Raw genomic sequence first — 15,904 nt, 5'->3', positions numbered from 1 at the left:
TGTTCTTTGGTCAGAGTGGAGTCAGAGCTACAGAACCCTCTTCTCGACGCTGTCTGTAGCGAAACTATCCGCTTCTATCCCTCCATCCCACTCAGCCCTCGCGTAGCAGCACAAGACACCTCCATCCTTGATTAACCCGTCCCCAAAGGAACAAGAGTAATGCTGGCCCCATGCGCCATCAACCGCGCGCCACACCTATGGGGGCCCACCGCAAACGAATTCAGACCAGGCCGCTGGATCGACAAGACAACGGGCGAACTTAACAAAACAGGCGGGGCAGAGAGCAGCTACGCCATGCTATCTTTCATGCATGGACCACGTAATTGAATGGGGTCGGGATATGCCAGGGCGCAGCTTCGGGCGATGGTGGCTGCTCTGGTGACGACGTTTGAGATAGGATTGGCCCATCCTGAGGAGCCGGTCACGGTGAGAGGAAGTATTGTAACTAGGCCGGGGGATCGGAATGATCAGTTGATGATACGAGTGAAGCCGGTGGATAATTAATGGTGGGTGTGACTGAGACGTTAGCGAGTTGCGTTTCCAGCATTAGAGGTCAACTTTTGACGCACAAGTACAGGCAGTCTATTCTAAAAGAAATCCAGATCATATAATAAATATTCGATAGGACGAATGTTCCATTTTACTTGAGGTTCACGGAAGAAAATATAATAAAGGAATTAAAGAAGTAAACAAGATTAGACACTAAAGAATATGCAAGGCAAACAATGAGATCCATTATCTAGGGGTAGGCCCCGATCTAGACCCCTGTCGCTAGTAGCTCGGCATCTGTAGCTTTATAAATTCAGAGACCTAACGTGAAATAACAGTCTATTAAAGCCAGCCATTCTTCGACCATATCGGGTGCATATTCGCGTCCATAACAACACCCTCTAGTCCCTCTCGTATTATTTCTGTACTATGGCCGGAAAGGCTAATATCTGATCAAAATAAAATAAGAATCACTTCGCCATCCCATAAATCCTTCAATGTTCTTGCTGGCATGGGTTTCCGGCGGAGTCTGCGCATGTACCGGGACCCGGAGTGCTTGACTGATTACTAGGAAACACCATACGTGAGATCTCTCAACCACTGGGCACTGTATGATTACATAGGCTGGTAGTCCAGATATTTGCGCAGGTTGAGTAGACTTCATTTCTGTCTATTTACCAAACAGGTTCTGAATCTCTCCCCTTGTCGGACTTCACCCTTTTGATGCTAAACAGAAAGACAGAGAAAGAAACAACAAGCAGTCTGTAAAATATAACCAATGGCAATACCACTCAACTAGCAGCTTGAACGGCCAGTTGCTGCACCGAAAGCTGGTTCGTCACCTGGTCCGTGGTAAACGTACAACCGATCTCCTTGCGGAACCAGTTGCGGAATTCAATGGCTACCAGTGAGTCACCTCCATGATCTCCAATCGATTTCCCGGAATTGACATCCTCTGCTGCGACTCCGAGGATGCCGACAATCTGGGCCGTCAGTGCTTCAATAATGACAGAGGTTCGCTCCTTCGGGGTCTGACACTGGGACAGAACTTGAGAAAGAGGTTGGGAGTCTGGCATAGATATGCCAGAATCCCTGCGTGAGTCCTTGTCGATTGGGTCCGCCGGTGATAAACACAGGTGCGACACAAGAGGATCCAGGGCAGCGTATTGGGCTGGGGTCCATGTAGTCGGTGGTGCCCATCCGATGGAAATCTGGCTGTCAGAATAATGAGGTGGAGGATTGGACATGGTGTAGCCAACAAGAGCGTGTAGCGCAGAGAGGGGAATTCCACCGAGACCCATCTTCTCAAAGTGGGACAACGCTTCAGGGTTCTCATGAAGGTATCCAGCGCCTCGAACAGTTCCCAGATCAAGTGAATATGTGGGCTTTCCGAGACTCGTCCGCCAGCGCGCAAAGGCATCTTGGAAGGTGGACGCTGCGGCATAATTAGCCTGTCCGGTGCTGCCGAGCAACCCAACATAGGATGAAAGCATGATGAAGAAGTCGAGCGGCTGGTCCTGAAGGCACTCATGAAGATTGTAAGTGCCCACCACCTTAGGCTGTAGCACCTGCTGGAAAGATTGGAGTGTCATATTGTCGAAACTGGAGTCCTGTAACCAAGTCAGCACACCGAGACATATATCGTTTGCATCTGGTCTGGTTAACTACCTTGAGCGTCAGCCCACTATGAATGATGCCGTGAATAGGAGGTAGACCCTTCATAGTTTCGGCCAAAACAGTCTGGAGGTGATGGCGATCCCCAATGTCACATGAGATCGCGTGAAATTCCACCCTCATCTCTGCCAGCTCCTCAATGAGACCACGCGTGAGAGGTTTCTCAGCACCCGAAGGAGACAAAGAAACGATGCACCGAGCACCGCACTTTGCCATCCAAACAATGAGTGCCCGCCCAAGGCCACCCTGGCCACCGATGACGAGGTAGGTAGCGTCTGGTCGCAATCGGACTACAGGAGACACCCGTGGTATAACCTTGACCGTATCCTCGCGACCATGTGTGACAACCAGCTTACCCACATTCTGCCCTTTCTGCATTGTCCGGAAGACCTGCTCTAGCTCTGAAATCGGGAAAGCCGTGAGAGGATGCGCAGGCCTGATCTGATGCCCAGCTAGCATCTCGTGCACTCGAGCAAAGACATCTGCCATGTATTGCGGCTTTTCTCGCATCAGCTGAACGAGATCCACGGCCGAGATGGTTATTGAGCGTGAAAAGGTGCTCATATCAAGGCGAGCATGAGCAAGGATATCGCTTTTGCCAATCTCTACAAATCGACCAAGTGGAGCCAATACATCGAGAGAGCTCTGCAAGAAAGCACCTGATAGAGCATTCAGGACGACATCCACGCCTCGACCTTTAGTCGCTGCATGGATCTGGCTGACGAATCTAGTCGACCTGCTGGAGAAGATATGAGACTCAGGGAGGCTATAATGATCGATGAGCAGCTGTTTCTTCTTATCTGTGCCAACAGTCGTGAAGACCGTTGCTCCCAGATACAGCGCAAGAATAATGGCTGCCTGACCGACTCCTCCGGCACCAGAGTGTATCAATATCGTGTCACCAGGACGCACTTGCGCCACTGTAATAAGGCAATGATAAGCCGTGCAGTATATAATAGGGATAGATGCTGCCTGTTCAAAGGAGACACCCGCCGGAATGCGCTGGACGTTAGACGAGAAACACCGGAGGTGGCTGGCAAATCGAGGCACGTGCCATGTGTAAACCCTATCCCCTGGCGAGAATTCGAGCTGCGAGTCTCGCCCAGCCTTTGTAACAATGCCAGCGACTTCTGCAACATCTTCATCCGGCATCTGTCCTAAAGACACCATGATGTCCCGGAAGTTGACCCCAGAGGCCTTGACCTCAATCTGAAGTTCGTCCCGAGAAAGAGGTTCGTCGAGACCAGGATTATCAGTAAATGATATTCCCTGCAAGCCTGCTGTATTCCTCGCACTTAGACGTAAAGGTCGGCTCTCTTGGTAAAATGGTTCTAGTTGAGCCACATTAGGCGGACAAGTCACAGAGTGAGAACGAACAAATTGGGTCGTGGCTGTGTCCTCAACCAAACGAGGAACAAACCAATTCCCTTTGCGTTCGCACCATTCCATGCTACCCTTTCGTGGATTGGCAGTATATTGTCCCACAAAGGTCGAAACCTTTATTGCCATCTCCTGGGGTTGTGTCTGATATTCTGGATCCAGGTCAATGGTAACGATCGGAACATGAGGGTTCTCATTTCTCAGCACCCGTGCCAGCCCTGGTACTAAATTCGACATTGGGTTTTGGCTTTGGTCTGTCGCTCCTTGTGTCACCCAAATGACTTCACGGGCTGTCTTTAGGGTGTGTTTCAATTGCTTGAAGAACGTCTGCTCCAAATTGCTGAGCAACGGCCCGTCCAAATCGGTCAACATGATGCACGTTCGGTCATGTAATCGGTTGTCTCCAAGTGAGAGAATATCTATATTGATAGACAGATTGGAAGAAATGTGTTGGGCAACCTGGTATTCTAGACCCTGACCCTGATTTAATAACTGATCATGTGTCAACACCAAGGCCAATGTAGCCTCATTAATTGAATGGGTGTCCTTGGGCTTGGCCGTAGAAATAATCAGACTATCAGTTTGATCTTCCACGTCTGGATATGAATGTAGGATCGAGTCTAGACCGCTGAATCCCAGGGTTCGAAGCGTTTGGTCCCATTCTTGTTCGTTCAGCAATGGGCTGTCCTTGTTGCGCTGCGTGGCTCCTAACCACCAACCAGGGAGCGGACCGAAGACAAATGAGCGGTGGACAGTCGGCTGTGTGCTCTCGAGGAGTAGTAACTTTCCTCCCGGCTTCAGTAATTGCCGGACATGTTGGACGGTTTTATCAATATAAGTGGTAGCGTGAAGAACGTTAGCTGCGATCACAAGGTCAAAGTCCGCTGGCTCGAATCCTTGTTGGCCAGGATCCTTCTCAATGTCCAGCTTCTGGTATTGAACAAGCCTTTGCCACCTTTCTAGCTTCTTCTCAACATTGCCAAAGAAACCCACAGAGATATCGGTAAAACGATAATGAGAGCACAGAGCCTGGCCCGACCTGTTCAGAGCTTCCAGTACAGGAAGGGTGGCTCCTCCAGTCCCGGCACCAATCTCGAGGATACGCAGCCCGGGGGACTTCAAGGCCAACAAGCGGGAGTATTCTGCAGCTTGAATGGCACATCTTTGCATGCTGTGGTCGTCCTCATACAGGCGATAGAGAAGGTTGTCCTCGACCATCAGAGAAAGAGGGTCTTGTAAGCCCTTGAGGATAGCTGTCAGACTATCTCCCACGCGACAGACCATCTGCCCTTCTGCGTCCGATGTTTTCAGCTGTTTCAGAAGATCCGCTGAAACATCACGTGGACATAGATCAGCTTGCCTTTGCAACCAGCCCATGTACTCCTTTCTAAAAGGCGTCATGCGCTGCAAATCATCATCGGAAATTTCCTTCATGGTCGCTTGCGCGTAGATGCGGCATGCATCACGCAGGTTTGTTAGCTTGACTTGTACGGAGACAGAAGGCAGGGGTCCATTGCAGATCTCATTGACCGATTCGTTGCTCAGGTAGTCTGGGTCAAGCATCATAGCAAGCTTTTGACACGCCTTCACCTGGTCAAGATCCTGCTCGCCCTGATCAAACGGAAGGCTCAGTGACGTGGCCTCCAAGCCTTGTAATGAGAGGGCCAGTGTTGCATTTTCTCCACTTTCATCGGACCTGGTGCCCTGGATATCGGCCAAAAGCTTTTGCTCGGAAAGCTTCGTCACCTTCGAAGAAACCCGCATGCAGTTTTCACTACTGGTTGGGCGACCCACGCTCACACAGGCTCTTTGTATTGATGTTGGCATGATAGGACCCCGGATAGAGTCCGTAGCGTCTATTGCCACAAGCATTGTCTGCAAGCACAAATCCAAGGTGGCAGGGTGAAGGCTGGCACTATATTCGGCAGGTGGAAAAGACGTGATTGTGGCGCTGGAATACCCACGTCCTGCATGTGCGGTGGCCAGTCCCTGAAATAGATCGTTATACTCGATGCCAACTTGCTTCAGGCCGTTATACCATCCGCCTAGGCGAACTGGGGGGAGTGTGGCTTTATCGAATTGGCTTTCCAATAGGGTTGTCGATGACTTGGTGTCATCGAAGGCAACTTTCACGAATCCACGGCAGTGTTCTGCCACGTTCACTGCGTCGGAGCAGGAGTAGATGACGAACTCCTGGCGACGCGCGAGGTCTCGTCCGCCGAGCTCGGTGGCTGGTCGTAGGATGAATATGATTTCAACAGATCCGGAGCTTGGAATAATCAGCCTGTTGCTGATCGAAACCTGGCTTAGTTCGACAGAGCCCTCCGGCCGAGGCTGGCGCTCCCCGAGCTGTTGCATTGCCATCTTGAAGCCTGCTTCAATAGCCATCGTCAGGAAGGCCGCTGCAGGGAAGACTACATCCCCTTGAATCCTATGGCCCGCCAGCCACGGATGTAAAGTGAGGCTGATATGGTTCCGCCATTGAGGTTCCAGCCAGCTCGACTCCGGGCTGAGTACTCCAAGGAGATTGTACGGTGGTCCTGTTCGGTTTTTATAGTTACGGCTCAGGCGACTCTCATGCCAGAAAGCCGACGAATGATTCCATGGATAAGTGGGAAGGTCCTCAAGGCATGCACGGTGTTGCGTAGAATTAGACATTGAATTTACCTTGTCAATATCGATTTCCGCACCCCGAGACAAGAGTTCGGCAGCGAGCTCGGTCATGCATTCATCTGCACGCTTATGGCGGAGCAGAGTTGAAGTATACGAGACCTCTATCGATCCAGTCTTAAGGGTCTGCTTGACTGGACCCTTCAATGCTGCATGTGGACCGATCTCAATCAAAACGTGAGGTGAGGTCGAGGATACCAGCTTCTCTAGTGCAGTAGAGAAAAGAACAGGCGAGACCAGATTATGTACCCAGTACTGGGGACCCAGCTCGGTTCCATCAGCCACTTTCCCAGTCACACTGGAACAAAACGAGATAGCCGGATTGGAACGTGCCGGTTCCATGGTAGCAAGAGCATCGTGGTATTGACCTGTAATGCGCAGCATGTGGTACGAATGATAGGCTACATCTACTGGTAGTCGGCGAGAAAAGATGCCGTCTTCTTGCAGTTTCGTTTCCAATGTGTCAATAGCGGTCTTATCGCCGGAGACTGTGACCGCTTCCGGACTATTGATGCAAGCAACTGCAGCAAGGCCGTCGCCTCCAGAAGAAGCAGTGATATACGGCTGCACGTCGTGCGGTCCTAAACCAACAGCAATCATCGCACCCCTGACGCTGTTATCCGCAGCAATCTGGCCTGCTGCACAGCCTCGCGCGTACGCAGCAAGAACCGCGTCGCGGAATGATATGGCCTTGCATGCATACGCAGCAGCAATCTCGCCACTTGAGTGGCCGGTCACAGCGTTAGGGTAGATGTTCCAGGAAGCCAGGAGGTCAACTAATGCCAGTTGGATAACTGTGCATGCTGGCTGCGCAATAATCGCACTATTGAGTCCGGTCTCGTTGGCGGACTTCCACAGCTCGTCTGTGAGCTTCCAGTGGACTCCAAGATCGTTGAGGCATTTCTCTGCAGCTGCAATGGACTCACGGAAAACTGCGCTGTTGTCCCAAAGATCTTTGCCCATAGTAGCCCACTGAGCCCCTTGGCCGGTAAAGACGAAGCCGATCCGAGGTGGCTCTTTATGATGCGAATAGTTGATAGAGCGCAGGCGCTCACGGAGTTGAGACGCCGAGCTAGCTACGACAGCAGCTCTCCAGGAAAAGAGCGAACGACGAGTGCAGAGCGTATAGGCCAGAGAATTGAGGAAGTGTCCTTCTCTGCTTGGCTCCGCTTGCTCTAGATATTCCCGTAACTGCTCAGCTCTGAGACGCGCGGACTGGCTCGAATGCGCCGATAGAACAAATATGAGTGATCCGGATCGGTCTTCTGGGAAAGCACAGGCATGATCCTTCTCTTGCAGTCTGTCAAGAATCAAATGGACGTTCGTGCCACCGAACCCGAAGCTATTGACTGAGACCTGCGAGCAGTCCAGCTCTCTTGCTTCGGTTGGGATATCCACATTCCAAGTATCCCATTGGATGTCTCGACTTGGACGCCCCATGTTTACAGCTTGTGGAATTTTCCCCTTGCCTAGAACAAGCACGGCTTTGATCACGCCGGCCAAGCCACTGGTGTTTTCCAAATGACCAATATTGGCTTTAACAGAGCCCATGATCACTGGACCACGGCCCTGCGCTTCTCTAGCCTTGCCGATGACGTCCCCAATGGAGCGACTTTCCGTCATATCTCCGACGGCGGTGCCCGAGCCGTGAGTCTCAACGTAGCTAGTATCAGCTGGATCCAATCCAGCAGCAGCATACGCCGCACGTATCAGGGATTTCTGGGCCTCTCCGCTGGGAACAGTGATTCCCGGGGTGCGGCCATCCTGGTTGATGACCGAGCTCCTGATGACAGCCCGTATAGGGTCGCTATCTGCAATTGCCGCTGATAAGGGCTTCAATACCAGCGCACACACACCTTCGCCACGACCATATCCATCAGCACAGTCATGGAAAGATTTGCTGCGGCCGTCTGGTGCATAGAATTGAAGTAAGCTAGGTCCGATCATGCCTGCTGGATCCAAGATCAGGTTCGGCGCTCCAACAATAGCTTGGCTGCTTTCGCCGTTGCGGATGCTTTGGCACGCCTGGTGCAATGCCACGAGGCCGCCACTGCAGCCTGTGTCTAGGGTGAAAGAGGGTCCGTGCAGATCGAAGAAGTAGGAGAGTCGGTTTGAGTACATCGCCTCGCCATTGCCAGTCTGGAAGTAAAAGGGGAGATCTTCGGGGTCGCGCATAAGCATTCTTTCATAATCTCGGTTGTAGAGTGCCACATAGGCAGCTGTATCTGTTCCTCGGAGTTGATCCAAGGTCATGCCACCTAAGAATTTGCTTGTCAGAAGAGTAATGGTCATGGTTGACTGAAGGTCATACTGCTTTCGAAGGCTTCATAGGCGGATTCTAATAGTAGTCGAATCTGAGGGTCCATGGCCTGTCTTGAGTTAGAACCTCTTTCCCGTATACCCAAATGTCAGGCTTCAGCTCACCTTTGCCTCTGCAGGACTGATATTAAAGAACGGAGCATCAAAGCGTGAGATATCCTCTTCGAGGAAATGGCCTCCCTGAGTGTGGAACTAAAAAGATGTGAGCTCGGGACCCGGGATTGGTCGTGAAAGCACGTACTGCTCCGTTCTTCTTGCTATCCGGGTGAAAGAAGGCATCTTCCTGGAAGCGGCTCTCCGGAAACCGGGACCAGGCAGCGCGGCCTTCAGACAGCATATTCCATAGCTTGTCCGAGTTCGTGACATCGCCAGGCAAGCGACATGCCATGCCAACGATGGCAACTGGCTGCTGCTTGCTGTGTTCCGGTGCCATAGTGTACTTAATCCTATCTGATAAAAGAGAATTCAGCTGTTCGTGGTAGATACCAAACTTGGTCTCCTGTCACCGAAAGAACGGGAAGAAGTCACCCTTTATATTACCAGTTTATTGTTCGGGGTTTACCTTGGGCGCTCCATCTTTCTACAAATATATCCTGAGTCCTATTACAAATACAAAGGCGCCGAATGAAGTGGCGGTATCCCTAGGCACTCCAAACCTGATAATCCAATTTCCTAATTTGATATCATGCTGCGCCATGGAGGCACCATAACAAGCCTAACAGCTGAGTTACCAAACTCGGCCTGAAGCCTAAGGGTGCGTTACATTAATCTAGGGCCCTCACTCCCACTGGTTATCTTCAAGTAGGTTAGGTTCTCGACTGGCTCAAACTCAGAGTCATGATCGTCATCGCCCTCTCTCTTTCAGCTCGGAACACCTGTTTGTAGTTCTCCGGGTGATTTTTCTTGAATAAACTGTTTGGCGGTGAACTTACAGTGGCCTGACGTAGTGCTGACTTGAATAGGACAGAGCTGCATAGCCATATTAGACTACGCCCTTTACCCTCCTCGCGCACTTATATCCCACCCTGTCCGGTTATTGTCTCGTTGTCTTCTGTCACAAACAAATTCTATACTTGTATAATTACTCTCCTGAAGTATGCCTATCACCATGACCTCGAGCAGCTCGATCGAAGACCAGCTGCAGCATCATGCCTTGACGCAATCCCTCCGCTCAGAGGGCTACCTATCGGAGTCGCGATACTACCAGAACGTCCCCAAGTCCATGGAGTCCGAGATGTTTACCGTCGGCAGTCTCCTAGGGCCTGATAAACTTCCGGTCCGCCCGCTCGCATTCCACGAGACCGGAGGGGCATCATTCTATCTTATCCTCTACATCGGGGCAGCATTGGCCGGCTACCCTGGCATGATTCATGGCGGCCCGCTGGCGACGATCATGGACGAAGGGATGGCAGGGTGCGCTAGTGCGGCGCTGCCCAAGCGAGTCGCCGTTACCCTTGGATTGAACGTGCAATATCGAAAGGCGGCCCCAACCGAGTCATTCTACGTGCTTAAAGCAAGGGTCACGAAGGTGGAGAACAATGCAGCCTGGGTAGAGAGTCGGCTGGAAATCCTGGATGGCCAGGAAAAGGAGGCCGGTGAGGTTGTCACAGAGGCATGGGGGCATTACCTGCAGCCGGCGGTGACTGGTGGTCTATATTCGCCTATCTAGAGCGGGATTTTACAGGATCGCACGATCTGAGATTGGGAATGGCTATGTTCATCATTTCGGAGCAATCGGGATCTGATATCTGTTCTCGATTAGGATCGTTTTCATTGTTTCGTCTCGGTCTGGTGAAATATTGTTGGGGAAATCGCTGTCGGTGTAATGTTGTGGTGGTGAATCGTCCTTTTAGATGTACTGTCCCTGAAAATGTCACTATCTCAACATATGAATATCTCTTTTCACATGCAACTTAGATTTTGTAGTGCCAATTCCTCATTCCATAGTCCAGGGTGATCATATCGAGTGCAACTTTTTGGAATGGAAATGCAGTGGTAATCCATGGTTCCATGTCGTTGATGTGGGGTTTTTACCTCTAATCTCGGTCTTTGAATGAGTTGGTAATACATCTTTGGTAGTGATTGATATCTTGTTATTTCGTTGCAGGGTCGTCGTGCGGAATGGGAATTTGATGCCTGAGGCAGCGATTGATCAACGTCCGGCTTGTTTGCTTCTGATCACGTTTCGCGTCCTGTCGCGTCTGCCAAGTATAAACAATCGCCTCGACCCGGTATAGACAAAGAAAACGTGGGTATCTTAGAACCTGCTCAGTTCAGATACCGTGGGACCTTCAAGGAATCACTCAAAAACATGGAACCAGCCACAACTGATCACAGTCCCACAGTTGAACCCAATCCGACACCTGAACACAATCCAATGGACGACCTCAAACGCGCCATCTATTCCGCCTCCTCTGCAACGCTGAGGTCAACATTGGAAATTTCGGGTTTTGGAAGCGCAGGTAAATGCACGCCAGACACTAAATTTCGCAAGATATGGTAAATATGAGCACCTGATGTACCGGTTTTCAACGTCGTCCTCGCGTTAGTGTGTCAATCTATGACTGGATATAGGATTGATTTCATGAATGCATGTAGCCTGTTCGGGTAACAGACCTGCTTTCCCGGTTTCATGCATTCGGTTCCAAACTGCCGGAAAAAGAAACTGCTGAAACACCATTGAAGCAGCAGCCTAGTAATGCAAGACTACCAAAGCAGCAGCAGCAAGTCAACAGGTCTACCAACAACCATTACATAAATGTCGTCCGGAGTCCCGGATTGAGTGCATTCGCTCCACTTCAACTAGGATCTGCAACTATTCACAACAACTTCTGGATTCCTCTTATTGCCACAATGACCATCCAACCATCCGTGTCCGTTCTTATCACTGGATGTAGCAGTGGGGGTATCGGGCATGCCCTTGCCATGAGATTCCAGCAAGAAGGCTTAACGGTATTTGCCTCGGCGCGCACAATTTCCAAGATGGGTGAATTGGTCACTATGCCGCATGTAACTCCGGTGGCCCTTGACGTGACCAGTGTCGACAGTATCCAGGCCGCCGTCACCGTCGTGGAAAAAGCTACTGGCGGGCGACTCGACTATCTCGTTAACAATGCAGGGATATTTGCCTCCATCCCCCTTCTCGATGTGCCAATGGACGACGCCAAACGCCTCTTCGACACGAACGTTTGGGGCGCCTTGAACGTCACCCAGGCATTCTCGCCGCTGCTGATCCGTGCCAAAGGAACGATTGTCTATATCAGCTCAGTGACCAGCTGCCTGCATACTCCCTGGATCGGGGTCTACAGCATGTCCAAAGCGGCCATGAACGTCCTCGGAGAAACACTGCGTCTAGAATTGTCCCCGTTTGACGTGAAAGTCCTTACAGTAATCACCGGCGCCGTAGACACGCAGATCTTCGATAACACCCTCCGCATGACGCTGCCGGCGGACTCGCCATACCACCCTTTTCTCGAGAATATCGAGAAGCGAGCTCAGACCAAGGCTGAAGAAGACCTGTTTCCATCCTGGATGCCCGCTGATCAGTTTGCTAACAAGGTGGTCAATGATGTGGTGCGCAAGGGAAAGACAGGTCTCACTTGGAGAGGGGCTACTGCGTCGTGGATTCGTGTCACGACGAAGTATCTCTGGTCAGGAATTATTGTAGGTATTCCTTTTCCCTCAAGGCTATATTCAATAGATGATTGTTTAATTCGATACAGGATCGTTATCTGGCTTACAAGAGTGGCCTTTGAAACGACAGAAGCCATTGGTTAGGCTAAGGGACGAATGCCATGCAGCTGAATGAGTTATAAGATGTCTATGGGAAAAAAAGTAGTATTACGTTGGTAGTAATCACAGAGGCCCCCTCCATCTGGAATATTGTCGTCTTAGATTTTCCCTGCCCAAATCCTACACGTACACAAAGCCTAGCCCATATGTATGTAACCTAGGCAAGTAACGGTGGGCTGCTATAAGCATAACTGCTAAAGTATCCATTGGAAGAAAGGCTTTTGGATATAGTCAATTCCGCGGAGGTCCTAGTAAACGCTCTCATTGACGTAACGACCTTGGAAGGTGATGTAGGTTGCGCTCAAAATATCTCTCTAGCCGCCTCTTTCATCACAAATAGATGCAGGAATGTGACGGCCCCAATGATCGCCCATTCTAGGAAGTAACCCTCCCTTGCCTTTGGGGTATATATCGCGCATTTCGGGTGGCAATCTTTGTGAACATTTAAGGCAGGGTGCAGGTATTTGACATCAGATCACAGTTCGCCTAGAAAGCCATTACCAATTCCTTGAGGAAGATAGAGTGGAGCTCCCACGAAACAAGGAAGAAAAGAAGAGAGAAAATATATTCCACCTCCAAAGCCTTCGCCATGTCTGTGCCTCAGACCCCTTACCGCGATATCCTCCTCGGATCCTGGTCTCTCCTCGAGTACAAGACCACGAATCTGAATGGAGAGGAAACAATCTATCCCATGGGCCAATCGCCCCGCGGGATTCTGGTGTATACGCCGGACGGATACATGTCGGCACAATTACTGAGCCAGTCGCCCACGACGCGGCCTTCCACTGAGTTCGCGGTCAACGACTATGTGGCTTACTCAGGGCGATTCGAGACCTTCGAGTTTTCCACAGAGAGCAGCTTGCACGTGAACCACTTAGTCACCGTGGCTTCGTTTCCGGACTGGATTGGTCAGGTTCAGAGTCGGATTGCCAGGTTTGATGACGAAGGACTGCTGGAGCTGAGAACGGCCAGTCCGATATTCCTCGCGGTAAGCGAATAAATTTGCCATCACCGAGATAACCTTGGTTGTTCGATCTTTTTTACCTCTTTTGTGGCCATTTTTGATAACTGACTGTTGATTATAACGTCGTGCCTCCGCAGGGAAGGCAATGCCACGCAACACTCCAATGGCGTAGACCATCCGCGACAGCAGAGAATGTGTCCAGTGGAAATATTGATTGCGTGGCTTGAACCTTAAAAGACAAATTTAAGAGATGTACTGTTGGAGCCTGCTGGTATGGCTTGTGGCGCAAGCCTGTCCGGAGTCACGTGATCCACAGATAGTCCATTAGGTAGGAGCTTCACCCAGAACAAGCTGCATCGCTATTTCATTGATTCCATCAGTATTTTCTTCAGTTTCATCCATTTGGACCCCTTTGAACCTTGTTCTCGTTGATTTTGATACGAATCCATGGGATTACGTGATCTAGCGGCTTGGCCCGCACACTCGAACCCCTGAGGAACTTATCCCTTTATCTATGATAGAAGATGGATTAATCGTTATGCAAGAGAATTAAGAGCCCTATCATTCAAAAGGCATTCGCTCCTTAGTAGGCTACGTGCATATAGCCGATACAGTGTCATTCTGCCCTCCTTCCCCTGTGCATTTCATAAAAGATTTGACCCACTACCCGTGTGCACAACCTTGGCGTTGCCAAGGCCTTCCAGAATCCTTCCAGGACCCCAGAGTGGACCTCCCGATGGATTGTCCTACTACTAGATCGTCTGCCGCCAGCAGAGCCAGCAGCGTGGCTTCACGGCACTCCCAAGCGAGCCAGTATGAATTCACTGCTGAGCTGCAGGCTCCTAGCACCGCCGTAAAGAAGAAGCCTGCGAAAGCGACCAAAATCGCCAGCAAGGCAGCTCAGCCCTTGGTTAGCAACCAGCCAGATCCTGAGGCGACAGGCCCATTGGCCCAAAAAAACAACAACTTCGACGCGAATCAAGTTTTTGAAATTACTCAACCACCACGACGGCTACGGCCTCCAGAACCGACCAGTTTGCCAATAACTCCAGCCGCTATCGAATGATTCTATCTCTATAGGGGATTTCGAGATGGTTGGGGCGAAAACCCCGTGGCCGGCCCTTTCAGGGATTCCCGAGGCGGCAAATTCATCAAATCAGAAATTTCTTACCTGCGTACTGAACCTCCACGCCGACGCGAAATCGTTCATTTCGCACGAGCAAGCCGGAAAACAGCTCCCAAAGCCTGTTATCGACTTCTTTGAGCAGGTAGTCAGTCACCTACTGCGGATTTATGCAATACCAAGCGGCTGATATTCTCGATAGGAATGCCCATCTAGGCCCTGAGCTGGCCTCGATCAAGCAGACCCTTCAGAATGTCCAACAACACACTCATAGCACCCAGTAAAGCATTCGGAACCAGAGTCATCATTCCTGGGCCTCTGTAGTCAGGAATGCGCCTCCTCTAGCCCATACGATCTCCTCCCACGGCTCCTCCAGTACCGCTCCGGCCACCCCGTCAGTGCTCAGCAAGGACCGCGAAGTGATCGTCAAACTGCGAGATGTTGGTGCCCAGAAGACCTACCGAAAGAAGTCATCGGCAGAGATAAAAGATAAAGCAGAAAGTGCAAGGAAAAAGGCTGCTGCAGCGATTCCTGCGCTCTCCCTGGCGAGAGCCCGATTCGTTTCCGCCAGGCAGCTGCGCTCGGGGGATCTAAGCCTGGCATTACGCACTGCTACGGAGGCCGAAACTGCCAGGATCTACGATAAATGGGCGAATTGCATGTCAAACGGGGCTACCCTGCGGCGCCCTACGTGGGGCGTGGTAGTCCATGGCATCCCGATCAAGTCAATCCAGGACCTGAGCGATCAGGGCGAACAGGACCGAGTAGCCAGTGAGCTTCTTGACGAGAACAAGGAAGGTTGGAACCAGAAACCCGATATCAGGCGCGTAACCTGGCTTACCCATCCTTCCAATCACAAGAATCAGAAATTCTCTGCTCTCATTGTCGAATTCTCTGACCCGAGACATGCAAACGAGGCAATCATGAAAGGGACTATTTGGGCTAGCGATAACCGGACGACTGTTCTATATGATAGGAACGCGCGGATTCGGCGATACTTCAAATGTCATGGACATATAAAAATCGTTTATTCGAATAAAATAACCTGCGGCCTCTGTGCCGAGGGCCACGAGACCCGGTCCTGCGTACAGAGGTCTGCTACCGGTAGCCAGGGGCGCAAATGCGCTGGATGCGGCAAAACGCACGCCGCCTGGTCGAGAATTTGTACGAGGTACGTAGCAGAGTAAGAGCGGGTGCAAATTGCAGCTTAATATCGGCAGCCCCTGCACCGCATCCCGCCCTATCTACAGGATCATCCCTCCGTGGGTAGCGACACGGAGACCTCTTGCCCGCCCAACAGCGAGGGGCGGGCTGCGGGATCTGGGGGAAGGAGAGAGAGATTGACCCGGTCAACCAGCCGGCCAACAGAGCGAAATCGTTCTACAGTAATATTTCAAGAAGGATCTATACCGCCACACAGCTCGCAGGAGCTTGTCTCTGTGCAGCAAGAAGAGGCCCTGATAGACCTAAACCCGGAAATGGACGTAGACCCT

The 15,904-nt window shown here is 51.1% G+C and overlaps 5 protein-coding genes across 5 annotated transcripts; 4 read left to right on the top strand and 1 right to left on the bottom strand.

Moving 5' to 3' along the window:
* Positions 1–1,280: 1,280 nt before the first annotated feature.
* On the bottom strand, positions 1,281–8,965 carry KD926_009545 (type I polyketide synthase; the record flags this gene model as incomplete). Its single annotated transcript, XM_053094700.1, has 5 exons — positions 1,281–2,099; positions 2,158–8,471; positions 8,525–8,582; positions 8,638–8,724; positions 8,774–8,965. The coding sequence occupies 5 exons, from the start codon at positions 8,963–8,965 to the stop codon at positions 1,281–1,283; spliced, it is 7,470 nt and encodes a 2,489-aa protein (XP_052960112.1).
* Positions 8,966–9,628: 663 nt separating this feature from the next.
* KD926_009544 (PaaI family thioesterase) lies at positions 9,629–10,201 on the top strand (the record flags this gene model as incomplete). The annotated part of the gene is made up of 1 exon (XM_053094689.1): positions 9,629–10,201. The coding sequence occupies one exon, from the start codon at positions 9,629–9,631 to the stop codon at positions 10,199–10,201; it is 573 nt and encodes a 190-aa protein (XP_052960111.1).
* Positions 10,202–10,909: 708 nt separating this feature from the next.
* Positions 10,910–12,287, top strand: KD926_009543 (SDR family oxidoreductase; the record flags this gene model as incomplete). The annotated part of the gene is made up of 3 exons (XM_053094678.1): positions 10,910–10,994; positions 11,147–12,195; positions 12,255–12,287. The coding sequence occupies 3 exons, from the start codon at positions 10,910–10,912 to the stop codon at positions 12,285–12,287; spliced, it is 1,167 nt and encodes a 388-aa protein (XP_052960110.1).
* A 626-nt stretch (positions 12,288–12,913) lies between these two features.
* On the top strand, positions 12,914–14,354 carry KD926_009542 (Lipocalin-like domain-containing protein; the record flags this gene model as incomplete). The annotated part of the gene is made up of 2 exons (XM_053094667.1): positions 12,914–13,312; positions 14,004–14,354. The coding sequence occupies 2 exons, from the start codon at positions 12,914–12,916 to the stop codon at positions 14,352–14,354; spliced, it is 750 nt and encodes a 249-aa protein (XP_052960109.1).
* A 227-nt stretch (positions 14,355–14,581) lies between these two features.
* Positions 14,582–15,904, top strand: KD926_009541 (putative RNA-directed DNA polymerase from transposon X-element; the record flags this gene model as incomplete). The annotated part of the gene is made up of 2 exons (XM_053094656.1): positions 14,582–14,691; positions 14,740–15,904. Coding segments are annotated over 2 exons (953 nt in total), but the record flags the coding sequence as incomplete, so codon positions are not given.

The sequence above is a fragment of the Aspergillus affinis genome (assembly GCF_023601865.1).
Source record: "Aspergillus affinis strain CMG 70 chromosome Unknown NODE_6_length_556011_cov_87_064024, whole genome shotgun sequence".
Taxonomy (NCBI): Eukaryota; Fungi; Ascomycota; class Eurotiomycetes; order Eurotiales; family Aspergillaceae; genus Aspergillus; species Aspergillus affinis.
Note: the sequence above shows the minus strand (reverse complement) of the source record. Positions and strands in the feature narration are given on the sequence as shown.